Source organism: Triturus cristatus, chromosome 11 (genome assembly GCF_964204655.1).
Source record: "Triturus cristatus chromosome 11, aTriCri1.1, whole genome shotgun sequence".
In the NCBI taxonomy this organism is placed as follows: Eukaryota; Metazoa; Chordata; class Amphibia; order Caudata; family Salamandridae; genus Triturus; species Triturus cristatus.
Genome location: NC_140594.1, coordinates 433,930,871 through 433,955,165, shown reverse-complemented (window position 1 = coordinate 433,955,165; position 24,295 = coordinate 433,930,871). Strand labels below are relative to the sequence as shown.

General features: G+C 46.1%; 1 protein-coding gene across 1 annotated transcript in view; it reads left to right on the top strand.

Moving 5' to 3' along the window:
• The window catches only part of LOC146784397 (gastrokine-1-like), a 68,874-nt gene that overhangs the window by 17,513 nt on the left and 27,066 nt on the right, over positions 1-24,295 (top strand). The window contains exons 4-5 of the mRNA XM_085636332.1: positions 1,500-1,607; positions 11,297-11,435. Of these exons, the coding sequence (XP_085492458.1) occupies positions 1,500-1,607; positions 11,297-11,435 (247 nt within the window). The remainder of the gene's footprint in view (positions 1-1,499; positions 1,608-11,296; positions 11,436-24,295) is intronic.

The following is a 24,295-nucleotide window of genomic DNA, read 5'->3' as shown; positions in this document are numbered from 1 at the left end:
AACATCACTGAAACTGCGCTCACTGCGGTGTTTGATAACATCCGTACTCAGGTGGATGCAGGTCACCCCACCTTATTAATTCTACTTGATCTCACCGCAGCTTTCGATACCCTATCTCCACTGAGACTTGTGGAACGTCTCAGGGAGATAGGTGTTGGGGGCTCGGCTTTAGGGCTAATCGCTTCTTTCCTTAGTGAGCGGACCCAAACAGTGAAATTGGGCAATTTCTATTCGGATTCAACTGCCCTTCTATGCGGTGTGCCTCAGGGCTCTTCCCTGAGCCCTACGATGTTTAATATCTATGTTGCCCCACTGGCAAAGGTGGTAAAATCCTTTGGTCTGGAGGTGTTGTCATATGCAGATGACACGCAGATCATGGTGTCTATCACTCATAACATCAGCGACGCCGACGCCAATTTTAAAAATTACATGCAAGCAATCTCGTCTTGGATGGTGCATAACTATCTGAAATTGAATGGAGAGAAGACGGAGGTTCTTATTTTTGGGGACAAGGTTGACATCTGGTCCGGGAAGTGGTGGCCTGACTCTCAGGGCACTTGCCCTAGCCCCGTCTCCCATGGAAAAAATTTGGGAGTGTTGGTGGACAACTCCCTGTCCTTGAATCTGTAGATTAGCAGGACGGTGGCTACCTGTTTTGGGCTAATAAGGCTTATAAGGAAGATCTCGCAGTTTCTTTCACCTGCGTCACGCAAACAAGTTGTCATTGCCTTAAAATTGTCCAGACTGGATTACTGCAATGCCCTTTATTTGGTCATCAATAAGGGACAGCTGCGGCACCTGCAGCTGGTGCAGAATGCTGCTGCAAGGCTGGTGACTGACTTGCCTAAACATCATTCAGTCTCAGCTTCTCTTCTTTCTCTGCACTGGCTCCCGATGGACCGCAGGATTATGTTCAAAACCCTTTACCTTACTCATAATGCTTACTATGGCCTGGGTCCTGATGGCATTAAAGCTTTATTTCATCATTATGCTCCCACTAGGAATCTCAGGTCAGCAAGCAAACATCTCCTTACTGTGCCCAGGTTTAAAAAGATGAGATGGGGCAAGAGATCCTTTTCAATTGCTGCTGCCAAATTGTAGATCTCCCTCCCCAAAGAAATTTCGGGACAACAATCACACATTCTTTTTCGAAAGGTTTTAAAGACCTGGCTGTTCCCTTAGATGTATGTCCGAGTGTGCCCTTTCTGCCTGCATATGGTTCTGCTGTTAGCGCCTTGACGCCCTTGGGCTAAGTTAGCGCTCTATAAATCTTATATTCATTCATTCATAATAAAACAGGAGTTATGAAAGCAAGCAGGGCGTGGCCTTGCAATGTACCTTTTCTATACATCTCTGGGGCCTGCCTTGCAGCTGGAAACAGATGGGAAAGTTGTACCAAATTCTTATGGATGTTTCTGGACACATACTGTGTTGTAAGTCTAACTCTTGGTTTTTGACACTGCTGGAAGACTAACAACATTTTCTGTTTATATTCCAAGGGCCTGTTCGCTGTTCGACCTCTTTCAAAGCAATCCTGTGTAGTTTCTAAGATGAACAAAGCTGCCTTCCCCTCCTTTGACCACCTCAGCAAATTGACCCATGCAAAGGTAAGTCATGCTAGTTATCAGCCTCACCCTCTGTGTGTGAGTAAAGAGATCTGGGTAGGATGTGCACAATGGCAGGCTCTCGGTGCTCAGGGTCCCAGTAGTCATACTTCACAATCCATCACCAGCATATGGTGTGAAATTTGCCAACCCACTTTCTCCCTCTGACCATCATTTGAACTGACAGCACCTTGTCTCTCCCCTGCTATGAATCAGAAGCCCAAACCTGTTCACAATGTACCTTGAATCAGGATGTTTAGGAAAGTGAGAGGGAGCTCTTTACATTAGCATTTTGTGAATATATTTGTAGGGGGAAAAGGTACAATTCACAATGCAATGATAATCGATAACACTACTGTTAGACCGGTAATCCGTGGCATGGTTTCCCCCTAACTTTTTGTCTTCAGACCTCCTGTTTTTCTGACTTTGTTTTTTTGCTGGTCTTAGGACTCTGCACGCTTAACCACTGCTAACTTGTGCTAACGTGCTTGTGCTCTTTCTCTAAAACATAGTAACATTGACTTATACCTAAAATACATATTTAATTTACGTTCCTAGTAAAGTGCACTACATGTACCCAGGGCCTGTACATTAAATGCTACTAGTGGGTCTGCAGCACTGATTGTGCAACCCACTTAAGTAGCCCTTTAAACATGTGTCAGGCCTACCATTGCAGATCTTGTGTGTGCAGTTTTAACCTGCCATGTCGACCTGGTATAATACACCATTTGTTAGGCCCAAATCACACCTTTTAATACATATAAGTCACCCCTAGGTTAGGTCCTGTACAGCCTCAAGGGCAGGGTGCAGTGTATTTGAAAAGTTGAATATGTACTTTTAAGCTCTACATATCCTAATAGTGAAAAATTATTTAAATTACACTACTGCAATACCTAGCTCTCCTATAGGATAACATTGAGTTGCCTTATTACATTTCATAAGTGTAATTTCCAAATGGGAAGAGATAATTGGATCATGTTTGGTGTCTCTAGGATCTTATATTTAATATCCTAATTTATGGTAAAGTTTTTTTTTAAACATATTTTATTTAGTCAATTGACCATCACAACGCAGGGCTCTGTACTCCAGAGACATCTGCCACATCAAACATACATATGCATGAAAGCAGCAGCGGCATCGCATTTTGCGATGCAGCCCGCGTTATGAAATTCGTTTTATTTATTTAATTGTTTACTTATCTCCAATTATCCATATTCCAGTGTTTAGTACCCCCCACCCTGCCCCCCCGCCCCGCCTTTCCGCCCCACGGAACTCCCTCCACGGGCCGCGGCTGCATGAAAGCACACAACATTTGTATATGGAAAATCAAAATATAAGACAAAGGCATACTAAATAATAATTAGTTTCCCCACCCTTAACTCCCCCCCTCCCTCTCCCAACTCCCTTGTGATCGCACTGCATCCGCTTAATCCTGTTCTCAGTCTAAAGCAAAAAAAAAGTCCCACCCTAGTAGCTAGCACCCCCACGCCCCCCCTCTGGAACTGGACCATGTTAGCAACTACCCCAATGGATGGGTTTCTGCCTCTGCCGGTGGCTCTAAACATATTCCCCGATAGTCCGCCCACCGTTTCCAAATCTTATAGTGTTTGCGTGGGCATCCCCTGGCCACAAAGATGGGCTGCTCCAGCCCCATACAGAAATCTAATCCATTCTTCCAGGCAGTCGTTGAAGGGGCCCGCGTCGCCTTCCACTGCCTAGAAATATCCCGTTTCGCCAGCGTAAACCCTAACAGCATAATATGTCGTTTGTAGATATTGCCCCCTAGTCCTTCCATAACATCAAGTATAGCCAGCTGCGGTGTTCGAGGGAGTTCCCACCCCAGCACCTCCGAGAGGCATGCAAATACGCCCTCCAAAAACGATCTAAGGACGTACACTGCCAAACAGTATGCAGGAAAGTGCCTTCCTCCCGACCACATCGAAGACACTCCGGGGAAGCAATCAATCCCGCCCGCCACAGTCGTTTTCTTGTAAAGTAGACCCTGTGAAGGTATTTGAACTGGACCAGATGGAGCCGCATCGCTATTGCCGCGCCCCGCGGAGCTGTCAGTGCCTCCGTCCAGTCCTCCTCCTCTAGGGCGCCCACGTCAGCCTCCCAGTCCCCCCGAAGTTTTGGCAGCGTGGAGGAACAGTGGGTGACCAGGGATTGGTATATCCGAGAGATCTTTTTGTCTTTTAGGTCCCCCATAAAGACTTTCGCCTCCAGTGGGCTAAATTCAGGGAGAGACTCCAAACCCTCCAGGCTAGGAGACAGGGCGTGACAAAGCTGGAGGTACCGAAAAAATTGCGACCGTGGCATATGGAACTCCCTCTGTAGATCCTCAAAGGGCTTGAGCGTCCTACCCCTCATCACGTCTCCCAGCATTGAAATGCCAATGTCGTCCCATCCCCTGAAGCCTTGTAGGGCTGCCAGTTGGGGCAGGTGCCCATTGTTCCACAGAGGGGTCTCCCGAGTCAAGGTGTACCACCATCCCATTGGGGGCAGAGCCTGCCTCCAAATCTGGAACACTATCCGTGTGACCGCTGGCAGCGCACCCCTCAATGGTGCCGAGTATAGGAGTGCGTGTATTGAGTGACGCCCCATAGGCTGCTGTTCCAGCGCATATGCTGGGTCTCCCCTATCCCCATACCACCATTCATTAAGAACCAGAAGGTGCGATGCCTGGTAGTACGATAGAATGTACGAGAATGCAAGCCCTCTGCAGTAGGTGGACAGAAAGCACGTGCGTAATGCCACGTGCACCCTACCCCCCTCCCACAAAAATTGCCCAAGCCCAGAATTCATCAGCCGGAACCATCTAGGCGGGATCGGGTACGGGTGATTCTGTAGCTGGTAGAGAAGCAGGGAAGTGCTACCATCTAGAAGATTGCCGATCTGCCAAACAGGGTCAGAGGCATGCGGGACCAAGATTTAAGGTCTGAGCAAACTCACTCCCACACTGGAGCCGCATTCTGTTCCCAGGAGATTGCCGGTATGTCTGACAGGAACACCCCTAGGTATTTCAAGCCCCCCACTGCCAACTGGACCGAGGACGCCCATGCACCCACTCTCGTTCGATCTCCCAGGGCCCACAAGGTGAACTTGCGGGAGTTCATATACAACCCCGACGTTTCCCCAAAAATCTGCATGATGCGCAGAAGCCGCGGCCCCGCCCTGTCCATCATCTGCATATAGCGCGATCCGGTCTGACAGACCCGGGGCCCATTCTAAACCCCGGACCTGCGCATCAATGCGTACCCACACAGCCAGCTGCTCCATGGCTAAGGCGAAGAGGTATGGTGACAGGGGGAGGACGCGCCAGCCACCCGAACCAACGCTGTTATCTCCGTGTAGAGGAGCGTTATGTAGGAGAGGAAGTGGGGACCAAGATTGAGTCTCCGTAGCAATGCAAAAAGGTAAACCCAGCTGAGGGAATCAAACGCCCTGTCCATGTCTGCCAGGAGTAGCGCCGCCGACTCTCCCATCTGCCGTATTGCCGCCACCGCCACGTGCGCCCTCCTTATGTTGTGTCTGGTTGCCCTCTGGGGCATAAACCCAGCCTGTTCCGGGTGCACCAGGGCAGGAATGTGGGGCAGGAGACGATTAGTCAACGCCTTCCCCAGTATTTTGGCCTCCACATTTAAAAGGGAAATGGGGCGGTACGAGGCATGTTGATCTGGGGGTCGGCCGGGCTTATGGAACACCACCACTTCCACGTGCCTCCAATCCGGAGGGAGCACGCCCCCTTCCCGGGCCTCCTCCACTACCCGCCCGGTAATACAGGACTGCATATTGTAACGACGGAAGAATTCGCTAGGAATCCCATTGGGTCCCGGAGCCTTGCCAGAATTGAGCTCCCCCAATGCCACACCCAACTCCTCGTCTGTCAAGGGGGCCTCCAACTGGTCCTGCACGGCATCTGGCACCATTTTGGGGGGCAAGTACGCGAGGAACTTATCAATGGTGGATCCTGATAAACATTCCTGTGGGGCGTACAACTCTGCAAAGTAAGCAGCGAAACTCTCCGCTATGGCGGGAGGGTCCGTAAGTTACATCCCTGCCAAATCCAGAATTCCCGGTAGGGCCTGGGTATGGAAGGCACCCTGACAAAGACGGTGCAGCATTTTACTAGACTTGTCCCCCCATTGATATACCCTGCTGCGCGTCGCCAGCCAGACCTGTCGTGCCTCATGCAGCAGCAGGGCGGCACATGCCTGTTGTGCATAGAGCAATTGCCGCATGTTCTGGTCCCTCCCTGCCTCCTGACACCGGCGCTCAAGTGCCTCCACATCCGCTTCTGCACGGATCAGTTCCTCCCTACGCTTCCTACGGGATGCCGTGCACCAGGATATATCAACCCAGCGCAAGTTGGGCTTCATCGCCTCCCACAAAGTCGCGGTGCCAGAGACAAACCCCTCATTATCCGTCAGGTACTGGGCAATTGCTTCGCTCATATGGGACCCATACTCTGCATTTTGAAAGTGCCAAACTGATAATCTCCATCGAAATGGTTGTTTCCCCCTTCCTATATATAGCTCAAGGGACACCAGAGAATGATCCGGGAGGCCGGGAGGCAAAATTTCCACCAATGCCACCCTATCCACTGCCGTCCGAGGGACAAAGAAGAAGTCAATCCTGGATAGTGAGTGATGAACCGCCGAGAGGTACGTGAACCCCTCGCCAATCGCCATGCATACGTTGCCATATGTCTATCCAGTCCAACCACATAACTAGCGAGTGCAGTTTAGTGGGAAGACCACCCCCGGGGCTACCCCCACCTCTGGTCCTATCTTTGGTCAAGTCCATAACATTGTTCCAATCCCCACCCACCACGGATAACCCATCTGGCATGTCAGCCCACAAGGAGTGCAGTTTCTCAACCAGATTCCATTGCAGGGGAGGGGGAGAATAGACACTGCCCAGGGTCAGGATATCCTCCCCGATTCTGCCCCGAATAAATAGATAACGCCCCTGCGTGTCAGTCTACTGTTGTATGTGCATATATGGGACCCTACGATGTACTAGGATCGCCACTCCCCGTGAACCCCTTGTAAATCCAGCATGGAAGACCTGCTGAAATCCATAGCGTTGCAAGCAAAGGGCCTTTGTGCCCAACAAATGCGTTTCCTGTAACATAAGAACATCAGCCCTAACCCTCTTTGCCTGATTTGATTTTGTCCAGGGCCCCACGCACATTCCAACTGATAATACGGAGACTACCGGGGTTATCCGGCTATCATCTAGCTCTCCTGCCATGAGGGGGCGTATATTCCTGCAGAGCGGGTAGTGAACCGTGGTGGTGCAGGTGTAGAGAACAGCGAGTAACAAGCGGAAGTGCAATCTGGAAATTTAAACAACCCCCCAACAAACCCTCCACCCCATACCTCAAAACTACTGAAGTATCTGTCGCGGTAGAGCTGGGCCCCAATCCCCAACAGAGGGATGAAGCCCGCCCCAACCAATGGATACCCAACTCACAGCCCATGTCCTCTGAGCATGTCTCCGACCAATACGGTCTTGACGGAGAGACCAACCCACATCATAACTCCCCCTAATAAAACAGCTACCACTGCTCCACAAAGCCCCATTAATGTCGTATATTAGGGTTCAAGAGTTTGTCGCCCTGAAGTAGAGCCCCCCCGAGAGGAGATGCTGCAGGACCGGGATCGCTGCTGGGATCTGGATCTTCTGCTTCTTTTCTAATGTGGGCCCAAGGGCCCTTCCGCGCCGCCTCGCCCGACGACGAGGCAGACTCCCTTCCTGGCGGGGTATGCGGCCTCACCCGCACCATCTCATCTGTCCATTTGAACACTTCCTCCGGGGTGTCGAAGAAATGGGTGCGGGAGCGAAATACCACCCGAAGGTGCGCCGGAAATAGCAGGGCGTATGGAAGCTTAAGGTCTCGCAAGCAGGCCTTCGCCGCCGTGAATGATTGGCGCTGCAGCTGAACTAGTCTCGTGTAATCAGGAAATATAAGAATGCGGGCATTATTGTATTGCAGGGATTCCTTAGCCCTAGCTTGCTTCAGGATAGCGTCCCGGTCGAGGTAATTTAACAATTTGGTGATAACTGGCCGCGGCGAGCCCCCACTGGGGGTTTCTGCACAAGCGTTCTGTGAGCCCGCTCCACAACAAAACACCGGGACATGGCCTCAGGGGGAAGCCAGCTCTCCAGCCAGTGCGTAAGGAATCGTTCCATGTTGCCCTCTTCGCAACCCTCCGGAAAACCAACAAAACGAAGGTTGTTGCGTCGAGCCCTCCCTTTCGTATCTTCAGCTCGAAGTGCAAGGCACTTTTGGACAGTCTCCATCTTAGCAACCTTCTGCTTTAATACGGTAACATCGTCTTCCACCCCTGAAATCCGGGACTCAGCCTCCGTGATACGGTCACCGCGGCGCGCAGATCCTGCCGCAACAGCATGACATCCGCACCAACTGCCCCAAATTTTGCGTCCAACATGTCCCTGGACTGGGTGATAGCAGCCAGGAGGGCTGCATTGTCTGGTATAGCTCCCAGTGGGCCCCCAGAGGCCCCAGCCGCCGTCCCCGGACCCGTGAACTTGTCGATGGGACCCTGCTTGTTCGATCCGCCACCCTCTTTGTCCCTTGTCATGTTTGCCCCTGAAGACCCGCACAATCCCAGGAAGAGACAGGCAGGGCGCAGGCATGGATACCACTAGCTCCCGCGGTCTGACCAGACCGCCGAATGGGACCTGACCTGCAAATCCACCCAGCCTACAAGACCTTTCTGGGGCCCCACCTCACCAGGGTCTCCCGGGCCTGTATATGTGTTCAAATCAATTGCCATGACGAGGTCTTGGTAGTTTGCTCAATGAGGCTCGCAGTCTCCCCCGCCGTGCAGCCCCACCCGAGGTAGGAACTGCTACCAGTCGCTGAGGCCCAATGCGAGCCCACGCGGCCCGACCAACCGCCGATGTGGGCACCCCCTTCAATCCCGGCACAACTTTGGGGGGGGGGAATAGGTGTAGAAAGCCAGTCAGCCAATTCCGCAGCCCCCCCCTCGCAGCTTGACTTCGCCGCCGGTCCCCCACCACTAGCTCACACTCAGGAGGAAGATACTCTTGGGGACGCAAGTCAGCCGTCCACAGTCCAGGCTGGCCCCTCGGATGGCCCAGCATGGGGCGGGACAGAAGCCGAACTCAAATCGCCGGGACTCTGCCCCCACAGCCCGATTTAGCCGCCGATCCCCCTCTGAGCCACCAGAGAGATGAGGGTGCCCCCCAGTCACAGGCCTACCCCACGCGGCCTGCCCGACTGCCGATGTGGGAGTCTGCCGAGCCCAGATGGGAAGGGAGGAAAAAGAATATGTAACAAAAACCCCCGTCACCTCCCCCGCGGACTGCACCCTCGATCCCCCGCACAATATCCAAAGTACCAATAGGGGGGGCCCGCACCACAGATCGCAAGCCCGCAATCCTTTTCAGCGATCTTCAGTGCTGCCGGCCGCCCTCACCGCCAGGGGGGCCCGATCGCGGCTCAGACCCCTCGCCTCACCTGCGCGGCCCGATCTGGCCGCCGGGTCTCCTACTCCAACTGTGTCCTGGGCCAGGCAGCGAGACAGCGGAGCGGCGCCCAGCACCCATGCCGGTCATCCAGGTCCTCCACCACCGGTAAGGCTCGCCGATCTGGTTGATATGTCGGTGGGCGGCCCCAAACGCGACTCCCCGGCTCCACCGCCAGCAGTCAGGCCTCTCTCCAGGCGCTGTCTGATCGCGCCATCAAGGATCTCCGTAGGCTCCAAAAAACCACTCAGGGCGTAGGTAGAGGCAGTGTAGTGCCGATGAACCGTCGCGATGGCATCTCAAGAAGCAAAGGAGTTAGGATATATGACGGATATTGGGTGGGCTGGACGGAGCTCACTTAGCACACATCCGCCATGTTTGGCTTGCCAAGCCACACCCCCGTAAAGTTGGATTTTTAATTACAAGTCTGCAAATGCCACTTGTAGAAAGTTCTTACCTTAGCGAATTGGTGCGTGCAGTCCTGTATCGGGTCAAATGACTGGGTATAGTTGGCAGTTGGGCTTTGTGTATTCCTCCTAGATAGTCACACGCAATGGGAGCTTAGGATGAGCTTGAATGGGCCATCAGTGGCAGGATGGGAGGGAGGAGCTGGGCCCAGCCTCACTTATGCCTGAATAGGCTGTGTCCTGTCTCAACACAAAGGACAGCATATCCTCTCTAGTTAGTCTGGAGCCTGGGCAGGGAAAACAGGGCATCTGTACACTTCTTATTCATGCCTCTATTAGCTTCTCCCCAATCCAAAGGCGCAACTGTGCATAAAAGAAGTGGGTCCCAAGCTTACTGTGTCACTGGAACCAAGCTGTATACAGCTTATGAACCCATAACTAGGATGAAACTGGTCCTGGGTTTCTTGTCAGTTCAGGCTGGACTGATCCCATGAGGAACAGGATCAAGACTGATCTGCATATGACTGGGTCCAAACAGAGGTGGCATGAGGAGTAAAGGAATGATGGGTTTGGAGAGCTACTCTGAGCCATTGCCAGGTGTTACATTTATTGCAAACTGCCTCCCATCGCCTTTTGAGTGTTTCATGTACTGCCCTAAGTGGCCTGGGTATACCCAGACATGGGCCCCATGCTCACTGTGTCACTGGAACCAAGCTGTGCCTGGCTAACACCCATAGCCATATAGGTATTTCTCAAATGGAGAGGTGAGTGACATCTTCAAAGTTTTCTTTTATCAGAAAGAAATGTTATTTTATTTTGAGTGCTTAGTTAATCTCTCTGTTGTGAGCACAATCATTACAGAAATATAACACCTTTTTACTTAACCAAGTTGTCCAGTTGTCAAGGATTGATTGAGAACAGAATAAGAATTCTATCTAACCCAACAAAGGTTGCTCTCGGAAGAAAGTTCAAGTATTGAATGAAAATTTAATTTAAAGTGCCTGCTCACCCAAAGGAGAGTACAGAAGAAAAGAGGGTGAAGCTGTATTAGACACAAAAGTTAAATTCATATCACATTTGAATATCCCCCTCCCCAGGAAAGAGAAGCCTATTATAGCCAGACCACAGGATCATTACTTTACAGTTAGAACCAATCTTTTCAGGCCAGCTTTAAAGCTGATTGCTATAGAAGTGTGGGTCACAGTTGCATTTACTGTAACTGCTGTATGCAAACTTGAGCTGTACCTAAAGGGTTTACTTTTCCATTTGCAGCTTTTGTTTGCACTCAAGATTTACTCCAAAATAATAGATATATAAGAATACTTAAGTTATTTCTGTAAATATTGGAGACCAGAAGTACATTATGAAAAGATCTCCGGGCAAGGTTTATACCACATCTATCCAATGGAGGTTGTGAAAGGCTGGATCCTTGCCATATTTAGGGACATCCATGTGGCATAAATTTATGTAGAATAAATCAAGATTAGATTTATTTACATAGTCAGCATTACTACTGTAAGGGAACATTAAGCATCCACTAGGAACACCACTAGCAATATGGCTTCTTACTAGTAGGAGATGTCTTCATAGTGTGATGGAGGGCATCCAAAAAACTTTGACCTTATCTTGTCTTCCAGTAGGACTTGTTCCTGTAAATGTTAAATGTTTTAATGAGTACAACAGGACAGCATCAAGATGGTATTAAATCATTTCTTGTACAATTTTCCTTTTCATTTCTCACACTCCTTCTTAACTGTTTTCAAGGCTCCCATTCGCTCCATCACTTCCCAGCAGCTGATTTACTCAGCAACCTCAGCTCAGAAGGTGGAAGTTGCACAGTTCGGCCCACATATTGATGCACTGTGCAGAGGACTTCCGACTTACCAGTCTAAGGAGATTCACCGTAAGTCTAGTGCTTGAGGTTGAAGAGACTGTTCCGAGTTATAAGGAGATGTGTGGAAACTGGGGATTACCGTGATTTAAACTGATTTAACATAATTTCCTGTGGGGATGCATTCTAAGGTACTGTCTCCATTATTTTCTATGGTGGGGGTGTTAAAGTATGAGTAGTTGCCCACTTGCACTGCTGGACTTACTTTTGCTCCTTTTTGCCTGTAGTAGCTTTCACTTGCAAATTTGTCTCCAACCCCTGTTTCTGGTGGCAGAGTGATGTAAGTCTACACTTTGAGTAACTTTATACTCATAAATGGTCGATAGCCAAAAGCAGTAGGGTCACTCAAAACTGTAAGATTAAACTTGGATGTGTTACCTATGTGAAATGCCCCAGCAACTTATGAATAGCAATGGGCTTACTCTTTTTTGGTGGGTGCATGTCTCTCCTGAAATCCCTCCCTAACCACCCACTAAATTTCTCCAGAATCTAATTAGCAGTAAGAATGCCCTTTTTCCAGGTCCCTCCCACATCTACTACATAGAGCCTGATTACAAGTTGAGGTGTTATTTATTGCCCTGATGAATAACGATGCTACAGGGTACATTATTTATCGGGTGCAATAAAAAGCAGCGGCTGCCTCTATAAGGGGGAGGCATGGAAAAAATAAAATAAATAAACTTACCTTCTTTGCAGCTGCATGTCTCTCCTCTGTCCTCGCTCTCTGCCACTGGAAGCACCCAGGCTCCTGGACTCTCCCAGCCAATCACGATGCTGCAGGAGCAGCATCATGATTGATCTGAGCAGCCTGTTTGGCTACTCTGGCAGTACCTGGGAGACGGGACATGTTCTCCACTGGCCTGTGCAACACAGCCCAGCAGACAACAGAGGGCCAACCAAGCCGTCATGTGCACTTAGGGAGGGAGTGCAAACCATTCTTGCTTCCTCTAATGGCGGCGAGCCCAGCCGCGACTGACCTGGCTGGAGTCGCTCAAAGAAAAATAAAATGATAATAACTTCTTGGTATTATCATTTTCTTTCTCTTTTGCACTGCTCAACGATCAGTTTGGCGACGGTCCTCCACCTCTAGCGGAGGAGCCGCCACTGGCGATAAACAGCACCTATTATGAGTTACCGGAGCATGGCATGCAGAATTTGGTAATTAGTGCACCAAATCCGCATGGAATAGTAATTACTGATTTTTCCCCTGTTAAATTGCAGCAGGTTGGCCTGCCCAAATGTAACGATTTTTGGGTTATTCAACACATTCAATAATTATTGGATGGTTAAATAAAACCAAACTCATAATTCCGTCCCTTGCATAAACAGGGGTTGACACCTGGAATGGAATTTAACGAGTTACTCATAATTAGGCCCTAAGCAGTAAACTTACATGTGCGAGGATCTGCCTATAAGAAAAATAGGAGAGGTGGAGATTTACACATGAAGTTTGTGAAAACCATTTTGTAGTATGTTAATAGTACTACTAAACATACTACAAAATGCAGTTTGGGAATAGGCCTCCTAGTTTGTGAAAAGCATTTTCTAGTACTTTAGTAGCAGTATTGTAATACTACTAAACGTATCACAAAAGGCAGATTGTGAATAGGTCCCTGGACTTCTAAAGTTACTACAGCCAAAGAGGGTCCCAAAACAGTAATACATTACCCTAGCTCAGAGATGAAGTAAGTACGCACCAAACATGGACGAAAATGTATGGAATTATATTTTACGTCCCCACCTTCATTATTTTCTATGGAAGGGTGTTGCAGTATCAGTGGTTGGCCATTTGTGGTGCTGAACATACTACTGTTTCTTTTTGGCAGTAGTAACTTAGACTAATAAATTTGTCCCCATCCTCTTTTTCAGGGGGTCGAAAAGTGTATGTTTACACTTTGGAGTGACTCTATACTCTGAATTTGTGAATAACCAAAAGTAGTAAAGTTACTCTAAAGTGTAAAAGTAAATTACATGTGTAAATTACTCACAAGTGTAAATGTTATCTTAGTGAACAACACCGTTTGTGTTTTAAGGGCCATATTATCAAGAACGGGAGTAACATTATAGCCCCTTTAGCAGCAGGAAACTGCCGCTAAAGCGGCGATATGGGGCTTGATATTATGCCCTAGAGCATTCCAATTGAAGCCCAGGTTTGATGTCCTTCCCACCAGAACCCCCTGAATTTTATGTTTGAATCTTGTTTGCATGCATTGGTTTGTTCTGCTTGATCTCATGTATCAGTTATTTTATTTACATGATCGGGATTCTTGTGAGTGATTGAGAGGGCTATATCGAGCCACACCCCAAGGTTTATTTCTGCCTGCACTGGTGTAGGAAGTAGCAGTTTAAAAAAACACCTTTTTTGTGGTCATTTCAAATGATATCATTACAAGTGAATACATTTGTATTAAGTAGTCAATAGCTTCAACATCCACATTTTATAATGCTTTGCTCATTTTGTGGAGTACATTTACAATATATCTTCAGGATACATTTGTAAGTAGTATATATCAACAGTGTGGGTGGCCGCTATTGGCCTAGCTATTAAATAGGTAAGAAAAAACATCTATTATAACAATGATAACAAATTATCCCCCCCCCTGCTGACGGGTGCTAGGATGGTCACATAGTCATTGGTGGACCTGTTCGATCTAGGTTTACTTTGTGATGGACAGTAATCTGGATTTCAGTGTGGTTGGAGACCTGAAGTCATAGTTGTGGGTGAATGCGGTTCAGGCTTTGGGCGTGTGTGCCTTTGTCTCAATTTTTTAAGATGGTATGAGGGGATCGGACAGAAAGGTTAATGGCTAGTGGGAAGGTCTAGGAAGTACCAGTTATGAGAACATCAGTTTTAAGACTGAGGGTGAGTAAAGCTAAAAGCCTGAGATGCAGCTGGAGAAAAGGCTGGAGCACAAGGCATTGGGTGAAAGAAAATTAATATCACCAGTCTCCAAACTTCCCTGCTGTGGTTAACTCTATAACCCAGTGAAATCTGCATTTTTACCACCATGTATGGGGGCTGCCTGCAGACCGGCGATATAAGGAGCAGCAAAGATTGTACTCAATAGTAAGTGTAATTGTTGTAAGAGAATGTGTGGGTGTAATGTGATAAACTTTAGAGTTACAGAGACACCATATGTGGCAGAATGAGCAATAGATTGAAAAGAAAACACCATGGTAGTAATGAAAGAGGAAGACCAGCCACAGGAGAATTTCCGCCATCTTACCTTGGCTTAGATGTCTGACAGAAGTTTAGCAAATGTAAAAAAGGGTTTCTTCTTTTTCAGTAAAGGTTAACATGTGGTGTTACATTCTATGTTACTATTATGTTACATTTATGTAGCTTTCATTACGTTATATTAAATGTTATGTTGCATCGCTTGGATTTATATGACATTTGTTACATTTCCTGTAACAGTACATTTACCTGTTGCCTTATGTCATGTTATGCACTAGTATGTTCATAGTATTTATTTGTATGTGACCTTGTAGGCTAGGCTAATGTAAGCAGCCATTCTTACTCTGGAGTCTGTGTTACTACATGAGTGTGCCTTGCCTCATGGTCCTAGTGGGCTTCAAAGCCTGACCAAAGGACACTACTTTTTTAAAGGGTGCTCAAGATTGAGGTAAAGATGGTGATTATCCATAAGCTGACCACTGAGTGCCACCTTGTTGCTGGGGGTTTTAAAGCACGGGCCTATATGGGAAGTGTGGAAGTGAGATGGAGAGGAGCAGAATAGTCATTGTGGAGGGCATCATCATTCCGGGTATTTAGGTAGTGTTTCAATGCTTAGGAAGTCAATTGCCTTGGGCAAAGGTAAAATGATATCATGTCCAAAGGTAGGCTATAAATCAAGCAATGTATTCAGTGCTTTTGAGAGTGCTACATGCTATTCCATGAAGAACAGCGACTCTGTCATTTCATGTCATTCAAGAGCCTAGTTAACTGGGTAGGAAACATTTTACTACCAGTTCGTACCCTCCAGAGATAGAACTTACTAGGCATCTGCTACATTGGGAATAGACGGTATTCTGCACATGCCTTTGTAGATATCTTTGTATGTTCATGTGTGCTGGAGAATTTAAAGTGTGCAGGGTGAGAGGTGTGAATGCAGGGTGAGCTGTGTGCTTCTGTGAGTGCAGAGTGAGAGGTCTGCCAATGTAAGTGTAGTATGAGTAGTGTCTCAAGACTGCAGGAGGAGAGTTTTGAGTGCAGAGGGAGAATTGTGCCCTTGTGAGTACAGGGAGAGAGGTATGAGTCAAGATGATTCAATTTTGAAAGGGAATTTTGGTTTTCGAACTGAAGAAATACCATCATGCATTCATACTATGACAAACTCAACAGTGGTTACAGAATAATTTGGCAGAGGCTCCTAGATAGGTATTCCTGGAGAAAGAAGTGGTCAAAGACAAAGCCTCAGATTGTCGTTAACTTTAGAAAGATGCAAGTCAACACACACCCAAATAGACACACTGCTCTTCACAAGATCATTATTTTGCCTCCTGATTGAAGGGAGCAACCACAATCTACTGTTTCTTTTCCAGAGCAGCATTTTGGGAACACCCTCACATTCAAATTGAAAAAAATCCTCTGCTGCCTTACATAAATACATCTCAATTCATTCTCAGTCACCCAACTAATGGCCGAAAAACAGATTTTTAGTTCATTTCTGACTTTACACACAAGGAACCATTTGCCTGTGAGTTTTAAGGCACATTGCAATCTACTCAAGCAATGTCTTACAGCATTGTTATCAAATACAATAGATTCTAGAGGATTATCGCAAAAATAAGTTATATAAAACTGCATTGCTAACTCCATCTCTTCAAACCCTTTGCTTGTCCACCATGATTTATAAAATCATAACAAATGAAATTCTTCAACTACAGGAGAAACACCAAAAAGGACTATGAAATAGCATTAAACTATGCCCTCCCTCCAACTGTTTGCCATAAATACTTGTCATCTCTACAGAAAGCAAAATTTAATGTACAAACATTTTATACACAGCAGTAGATTTTAATGAGGTCTCATTGGACATCTAGAAAACATATGAAACAAGGTCTTAAGAATTAGATAACTGCTGGAGATCCAACTGTCCGAGGGCCAATCTGGTGCAACTTTCAAGTTGGTAGATGGAAATAGCAAAGAGAATTCAATTGACAGCCTCTCTTGACATTCATTTATCCAAGTAGTCATTTTCCTCAATGATGCCCTAATATGGATTTAGGGCGGCAATTTAAAAAGGATGGATTGGTAGGAGCCTGATGGAGCCAATAAATGTTTTTTTACCAGAAACAGACAATCTACCTCCTGTTTGAGAATAGAATCCTCGATTACTGACATATTACTACTGGCTTCACCGAGTGTCCCCTGTTCCAAATGAGAGATGATACCCTCACTTTTTAATGCAGTTGGGGTGAGTTGCTTGATCTCCTCAACCTATAATTACCTACATTACAGCCATTATTAGACATTTTGCGCAAATAAATAGTGTATTTATCACATTTGTGACATAAGAACACAACTATAATAAGAAAATAATCTGTGGAAATTTACTGTTATTATTGTAATTTGAATATAGTAAAACTTAAGTACACCCCCAGTAGACGTTGTAAAACTGGAAATAGCAAATAATGACACCTCAAAGTTTCAAGCACAAGATGAGTGAATGCAAACATCAGCACAAGGGGACAGTCTATGGGACCTATCCGAATAATGTATCATTATCAGGTGGCAATACACTGGCTGTGCCACCCATGCATAAGACCTAAAGAATATAAAGAGAGAACACATTAACAAAGTTATTGCAGAGTGACATCATAATGAGTGGAAGTGATGTTCCTTTAGTAAGAATGTCTACTATTTTCAAGTCAAAGATGAAATGCAAATATTTCTATATACATTATAAATACATGTTACCCTTATTTTCATGTTTCTCATCCTGTTGGCCTTTGAGTGACGAACATTGAATGTTTGAGACAATACACTAGGGCCCATGTTTAAAATAATTCCAACATTTATACAAAAGAAATTAGTATAGAATTATATACTATAATTTATATAGTAGATAATAATATATGGAATTATCGACCTGGTGAAGTAGTTGGTAAATGGGACCACAGGCTGCAGTGGAGTATAGGGCTGGGGGGGTGTCTCGCTTGCCAGAGGACAGGTCAGGCTGGCAGGGATGAAGAGTTCCTATCTCTCCCATTGCCTTAGAAGGGTGTGTATCCAGGTGCTTATCATGCAGCCTGAGCTGTATGCTATTTTACGGCCAGTAAACTTGGGCCCACTTATTGCATTTTTGGTAATCCAGGGGTAGGAACACCAAGCCCGCTTTAATCAGGTAGAGTGGCATCCCACCTGAGAATATTGGCCCAGCCTACTTGTTATTGGGGCCTAGGTGGAGATTTCTATGTTGATTACCCACCTATAATTGTATGTTGCATGTGCCTGCCCAAGATCCTCTTACCTTGCTAAGACTAACAATGCAGGGTAAGAAGAGTCACGTGGGAGCTACACAAAATGGTGTCACCTCCATTGACACTCAATTGGACATGGCCCTTCTTAGGGGATTTCCCTAAAACCTTTTCTTTTTTTTTACTCCTAGATTTTGCTGACTCTCTTTTCGTGGCCTTAGGACTCTAGGCACTTTCCTACTGTATTGCAGTGTGAAAGTGCACACACCCTTCCCACATATGCTAGGAAGTGGTGCTTACTTGATTGGTTTAAGTGTTGTACCCATGCGTGCCTTTTTCACCACATACCCAGGGTGAGTACTACACTGGCTAGTAGTGGGACGCAGCACTGATTGTGCCATCCACTAGAATAGCCTGTCAAACATGTACCAGGTCTACCACCGCAGGCCTGTGGGTGCGCAGTGGGGCTTGTGCTCAGGTTGGCATTCCTCACTCATTAGCCAACCCTGAATGGCTTTCCACTACCACTAGAGCATCCCTAGGAAAAGCCCTGTGTGTACGCAATTGCACTCTTGCTCAGGTAGGCCTTTCTAAATCCTAGCCAATCCTGAAGGGATTACCACTAGAGCATGTTTACGGTAAGTCGTGAGGGGTTAAGCAAGTGGTAGGCGAAAGGCAGGGCAGGTACACATGTGTGTTCTGTGCCCAGGTAGTGAAGAATACCTGTGTGTGTTTTCACCACCTACGAAGTTTGCTCTTCCTATAGATTAACATAGGGAAATGGTTGAAATTACTGCAGTAGTACCTTGCAGTGGAGCAGTCTCATAATGTTTGTTGTCATTGTATTCACAATGACAAACCCTCTTGTCTGGTAAAAGTGGATTTTTCATTATTAGCTGAGAAATTCCACTTCTGGAAAGTGGGCATTTCTCTGCTATACAAATCTATTGTGCCTTTCAGTTTGACTCTATCCAACAATGGAGGCTGGGGGAGTACTTCTGTGCATTCCCCAGTGACAGCTGTAAACATTGGGCCTGCAACCGGAATGACAGACCTCTGCCATTTTAGGGCCTGGCTGGATAGATTAGAGGGAGAGGTTTTGACACTTAGCCTCTGGGATCCACATCATGGCCCCACTAAAGATTAAGGTCTGCATTCCACAATCTCATAGCAGACAGGAATGAAATTTAAGAGAAGCATCTGTGGTTGAAATGGAAACCCTCTGAACCACCCCCAACTTCAAAGGCCCACTATAGTATAACTACTGGTGCATACTTCAGCAGGGTAGAGATCCACTTGTGGGGACGTTGGAGCGGAGACCCTGGAACTGTGTGGTGCACATGGCCAGAGGAATCTGTTGTGCACAAGAAGGATTACTGTCATTGGAAGGGACCGTGCATCCTTCCTGAATAGTGGCTGGCCTGGACTGACTACTTCTGCTGTGTGGCACCCTGAAGTGTACTCTTCAAAGGCTTGTTGGCTTGCCCCCTGTTCTCTCGTGGAGGTGTCAGGGACATCAAAGACCTCCTATGAGGGACCCACACTGTCTACTTGTGATGCTGTGAGTTTGGTGCCCTCTTAAGTGCCCGTATTATCTGCGTGATCCCAACTAGTAGCGCTGTGTGAGTGGGGCACTAAAAATTGTGACTGGAGACTGTATTGCCTTGTGCGGCACCCCCAAAAATATTGGCTGCATCTAAGGAGTCGAGCCCCTGCATCAGGATGACAACAACCTTCATAAGTGTCTTGTTGGTGGTGAGCAGTTTGACCAGATGTGGGATCCAGTGACACGCTGACTGCATGCTCATTGCATGTGGTGTCCGATTTACAGGTTGCGTCCCTCAGGTTGAAGGTGTACTGGTAGTAGTGCTTCATTCTACCTCTTGTGGCACTGCTAAACATGCACCTGCATGTGTGACTGAAATTGTCTTGTGCGACCAGTAACAATGCGCACCAGGTGTTGTGCCTCATTTCAAAGGAGGTACGGAATTCGCAACTCTTCATTGTGTATGACTGTAACTGTCTGGTGAGACTCGTATCAATGCGCAATGAACGTTGTAACTAATTTGCAGGGGGTACGGAAGTTGCAAATATTCCTTGTGTGTAACCCAAACTCTCTGGTGCGACTCAGGTCAATGCACACCGGACATTGTGCCTTATTTCCAGGGAGATACTGAGCTTCCGACTCTTCATTGCGTGTGAGACCGCAGTGTCTGGTGCAATCTGTATCAATGCACATCAGATGTTGTGCCCAGATTGCCTGGGTGTTACTCTGATCAACATGTGTCTTATGAGGTGCCTCCTTCTTCCAAAAGGCTCCCCTGCTTCATTCCCCATTCATGGATTGCTCCTATTGGGCCCTCAGTGCAGCGGGCCAACTGTCCTCTCCTCATCCGGCCCGGTGACAATGTGTTGCCAGGTTGTATTGCACAAATACGACCTGAGTTGTGAGAGTGATTGACTGGGCTGAAGGAACGTTTCTGAGAGCAATTGGAAGTGGGTCAAGAGATTCCACGACCCCTCCCCCGTGCTTTTCAGAACTGGGCTGGTGACGGAAGGCACAATGTGGATTACTTTGATTGAATGACTATCGCCCTCGGCCCGCTTCTGCTCTGCATCAAGTGGGTGAACTTCAAGAGTGGTGGCCCAAATCCACATTTGTCAACTGCCTCCCAATTAGTCCAGCTACCTACCCCCAACTTCTTCCCTAGGACCCTGACTAAGTGTAACTCTGGCTGCGATCAGCCTAGTGTCAGGGGGAGGGTTGTTTATCTCCAACCCGTAGGCATGAGGTAGTCGGGGTGAGTGAAGGGTGGAGGAGGGCTTGGGCCACAGGATCTGCATTGTGCTACCAATTGACCTGCAGAATATCAGTTGCACAACATTACAGTGCTGTGTGCGTGTGTCTGCAAGTGCGCTCCATAGGACCTGCCTGATATCCATGGCACCGCATATCAGTGCTGAATGAGTCTGTCTGTGGGAGTGACTGCATGAGGACCGCCTGTTAGTGATTACATCGCCCGGTGGTGTTGCTTTACATGTTGCTTCCTTGCCAAAAGAATACTATGTTTGACATTAGTTTTACCCGTGCTGCCTTGGACCACTGTGCTGCTTAAAAGTGTTGTCATTATCTTTGTGTGCACATTTTTGATATTGTTGTGATCTGGGGTGCACCCTTTAACTGTGTGATATTGAATTATAATAATTGGCAGGGTGGGCCTAGTTTTGACAACGTTTCACACCACAATAGGGTGCTGGGGGGTAAAGTAGAATGTTTCCCAGGTGTGCATACTACTGATGTCATTTTAGCACAGTTGGGCCTAATACAGCTAGTAATATTTCCCAGTGTGATTTATGCCCCGAAATCCATGATATTTATGTTGTGTTAAATAATGTGTGTGTTCAATACAAACTTTATTTACATACATCATGTGTGGACTCTTTTGTGATACTCAATGTATTTATTGTGTGTGAGTGCTGTACCAATGTTTTACACTTTACCTCTGTGATAAGCGTGACTGCTCAGTGCCAAGCTACTTAAGGGTGAGGGCAGGTTATACAGTGAGTGTTATCACCCAACCCTGATGGGAGTGGAAGGTTCTGCCTGGCTGGGGCTCCCCTAAGTCAACCAGAAAGTGCCCGTTCCATACCCCCTTCGAATAATTTGTGTCCTGTCATCCACTCACCCCACTCTAGTATTCACTCCCCTCTCCAGAACTGCCCAAATACAAATACATTGCCAAAAGCATGGTCAATGCTCAGAGGTCTGGTTTATGAATGAAAGTTCACTTTGTGCCATTGATGGGGTTTAGGCACTCATTAAGTCATACATGCACTCTGCCAGTCAATTGTGCACTCATGCATCCATTGATCCTTCTACTGATTCATTCTAGCATTCAACATCTGAACAACTACAAGAAAACATGCACAGACTAAACATCATATGCAAGATAAATTAAAAGAACAGAAGTAGCAAAAAAAAACATGTTGCGGTCTAAACATAGTGGGCATATACTTGCAATAACCAAACTAAACATAGCAGCGGGTGTCTGTCTTTAAGCAGTATCATACGTTGTCTATCATTTTCTCAGGTTCTAGCATTTCAGCCATATTTAGAATCAACGTGTTGGCCATCGTGAAATGGTATTGGTAAAAACAGCATTCCATAATGATCACCTGGTTTAGAGAAAGAGGCCATGTGGAATTCGATGCACTGTAGACGAAATAAGCAGCAGGCAAGTGGTCCATTAGCACTGACCAGGTAGCTGTTGTATCTGTTTAAGGAAAATCTAAATAAAAAGAGAAATAAAAAAAATGAAAGGAGAAATATAACAGGAAAACTTAAGGACTGGCCAACCAGCCCTTCCACTGAATCATGCTCATTTAAAGGTGGATAGGCACATGATCAGAAAATGCCATCATTCACAAGGAAAATAAGCCTCTGATGACTGATGTAGACTAAACCATTATCCCATGCATTACGCTGTCATGGATGTAAGAATATGAAATGGCAAGCACACAGAACAATGGCAGAAGAGGGCTGGCACGAAGTCACTCTATGTATAGATACTGATATATATTTATAAATATGGATTCATGTATTATTTAATGATTGTTTTTATCATAAGATCCTGGCAGAACACTAAGCTTTTGAGACCTTCTTTAAAAAACATTTTTTTTATTGATTTTTCAAAATTCATCCTGAACTCCCCTGTGCCCCCACACACCTGGTGACACACCAGAAATATATAGCATAATTCATTCAAAATCTTTGCTTCCATAAATAAATTACAATATATATCGTCACATGAGGATTCTCAATTTATAAACAAGAACACAAAAGAAAAACTCCTGACCCGCCAAAACCCCCCTTCTTCGAAGGTGCTCAGTGCAAAGAACCATATGCAAACATGTATCTCTCTAGAATTGGTGCTACCTCCTCCTGCTACCTTCTAACCCACTCTATTAAGGGGGCCCAGATTCTCAGGCTCTTTTAGTGTGCCCAACTACCTTTCCACATGTATTTAGCTTTTTCTAAATTATAGACTGCCAAAAACCGAGCCAAGCATTGTTGGAACCCTGGCGGATTAGGATCTAACCACGCTGAAGCAATGCAATGCCTTAAGATTGCCATAGCTATAAAAATCAAATCACATCCATATTCTGGCCGATCTATCTCTGATACTCCTAATAAAATTACATCTGGCGATAGAACTACTTCCTAATTGATTTCCTCCCAAAGAAACCTGGTTATTTCTTTTTCAAATTTTCTAGCTCACCACAAGCAGCAAAAATATGAACAATGTCCGGCTTTATGTAGTGCACATCAACATGTTCCTTTATCCTTTCCCCATTTCGCAATCTTATCCGGGGTATAATACAAGAAAAACAGGTCTTATAAAACTGTGCTTGTAGTAGAGCAGACATTAAAATAGATTGTGCCAAATCAAAAGATTTTAAACAAAATTATATCTGTTATCCGCACCTTCTCTTGCCACTTCTGAAAGCGTTTATCCATATCATCAGTCATGGCGCGATTGAAAAAGCCCATAACTTTCCCCAATTGAGCTTTCTCTTACACCCAATAATCTTTCAATAGGCTCAGATCTTGCAAATCCAGAGGAACCACCCCTTTTTCACGGCAAAAAATCTTTCACAAAAAAAATCCTTCTAGCCGAAATTAAATACATTTTTCAAATCATCAAAAGAGATTATGCCCGAAGAGGAAAAAAAGACATCCCATCCGACACATCCCTACTTGAACCCAATTACTCATAAATTGATCTCTAAAAATCTCTGGTAAATTTAGATTATTAGCCAGGGGATTATAAAAACTTAATCTGCCTATCCCTAATATTCTACGCATGGCACTCCATACCATGTATGCTCCATGAAGGGTCTTAAAACATACTTTTTTGTAATAACTATAATTTAATTGTCACCATAGACACCCCCACGCCTCTTTTCCAATTACAAGTTCATACGAGGAGGGTACTTGTTCGATTCAAAATCTTCTTGTAACAACACTCAACTGTGTATCAGTGTAGTGGCCCAATAATACAATTTCAAATCAGGGAGCGCCCACCCTCCTCTCTCTCTCTGGGTAATGTAAGAAATTTGAATGCCCATATGGGTCTAGTGTAAGCCCAGATAAACTGAAAAAGAATATTTTCTGTTGTCTTAAACCACTGGGTTGAACATTCTAAAGGAATTGCTCGGGGAAAAATGCACATTTTGTGGGAGAAAGAGCATCTTGATAGCATTACATCTACCCCTAAAGATAAATGCAGATTATTTAATCTGCCAAGATCTTGTTTAATTTTAATCAAAGGGGTTCCATATTATCTATAGCGATATTATCCGTTTTGACCATCATACTAACACCCAGGTACGTTTCTTTCTCAACAACCCGGTTGTCAGTCGTATTAATTCCTTCATTAATAACTATC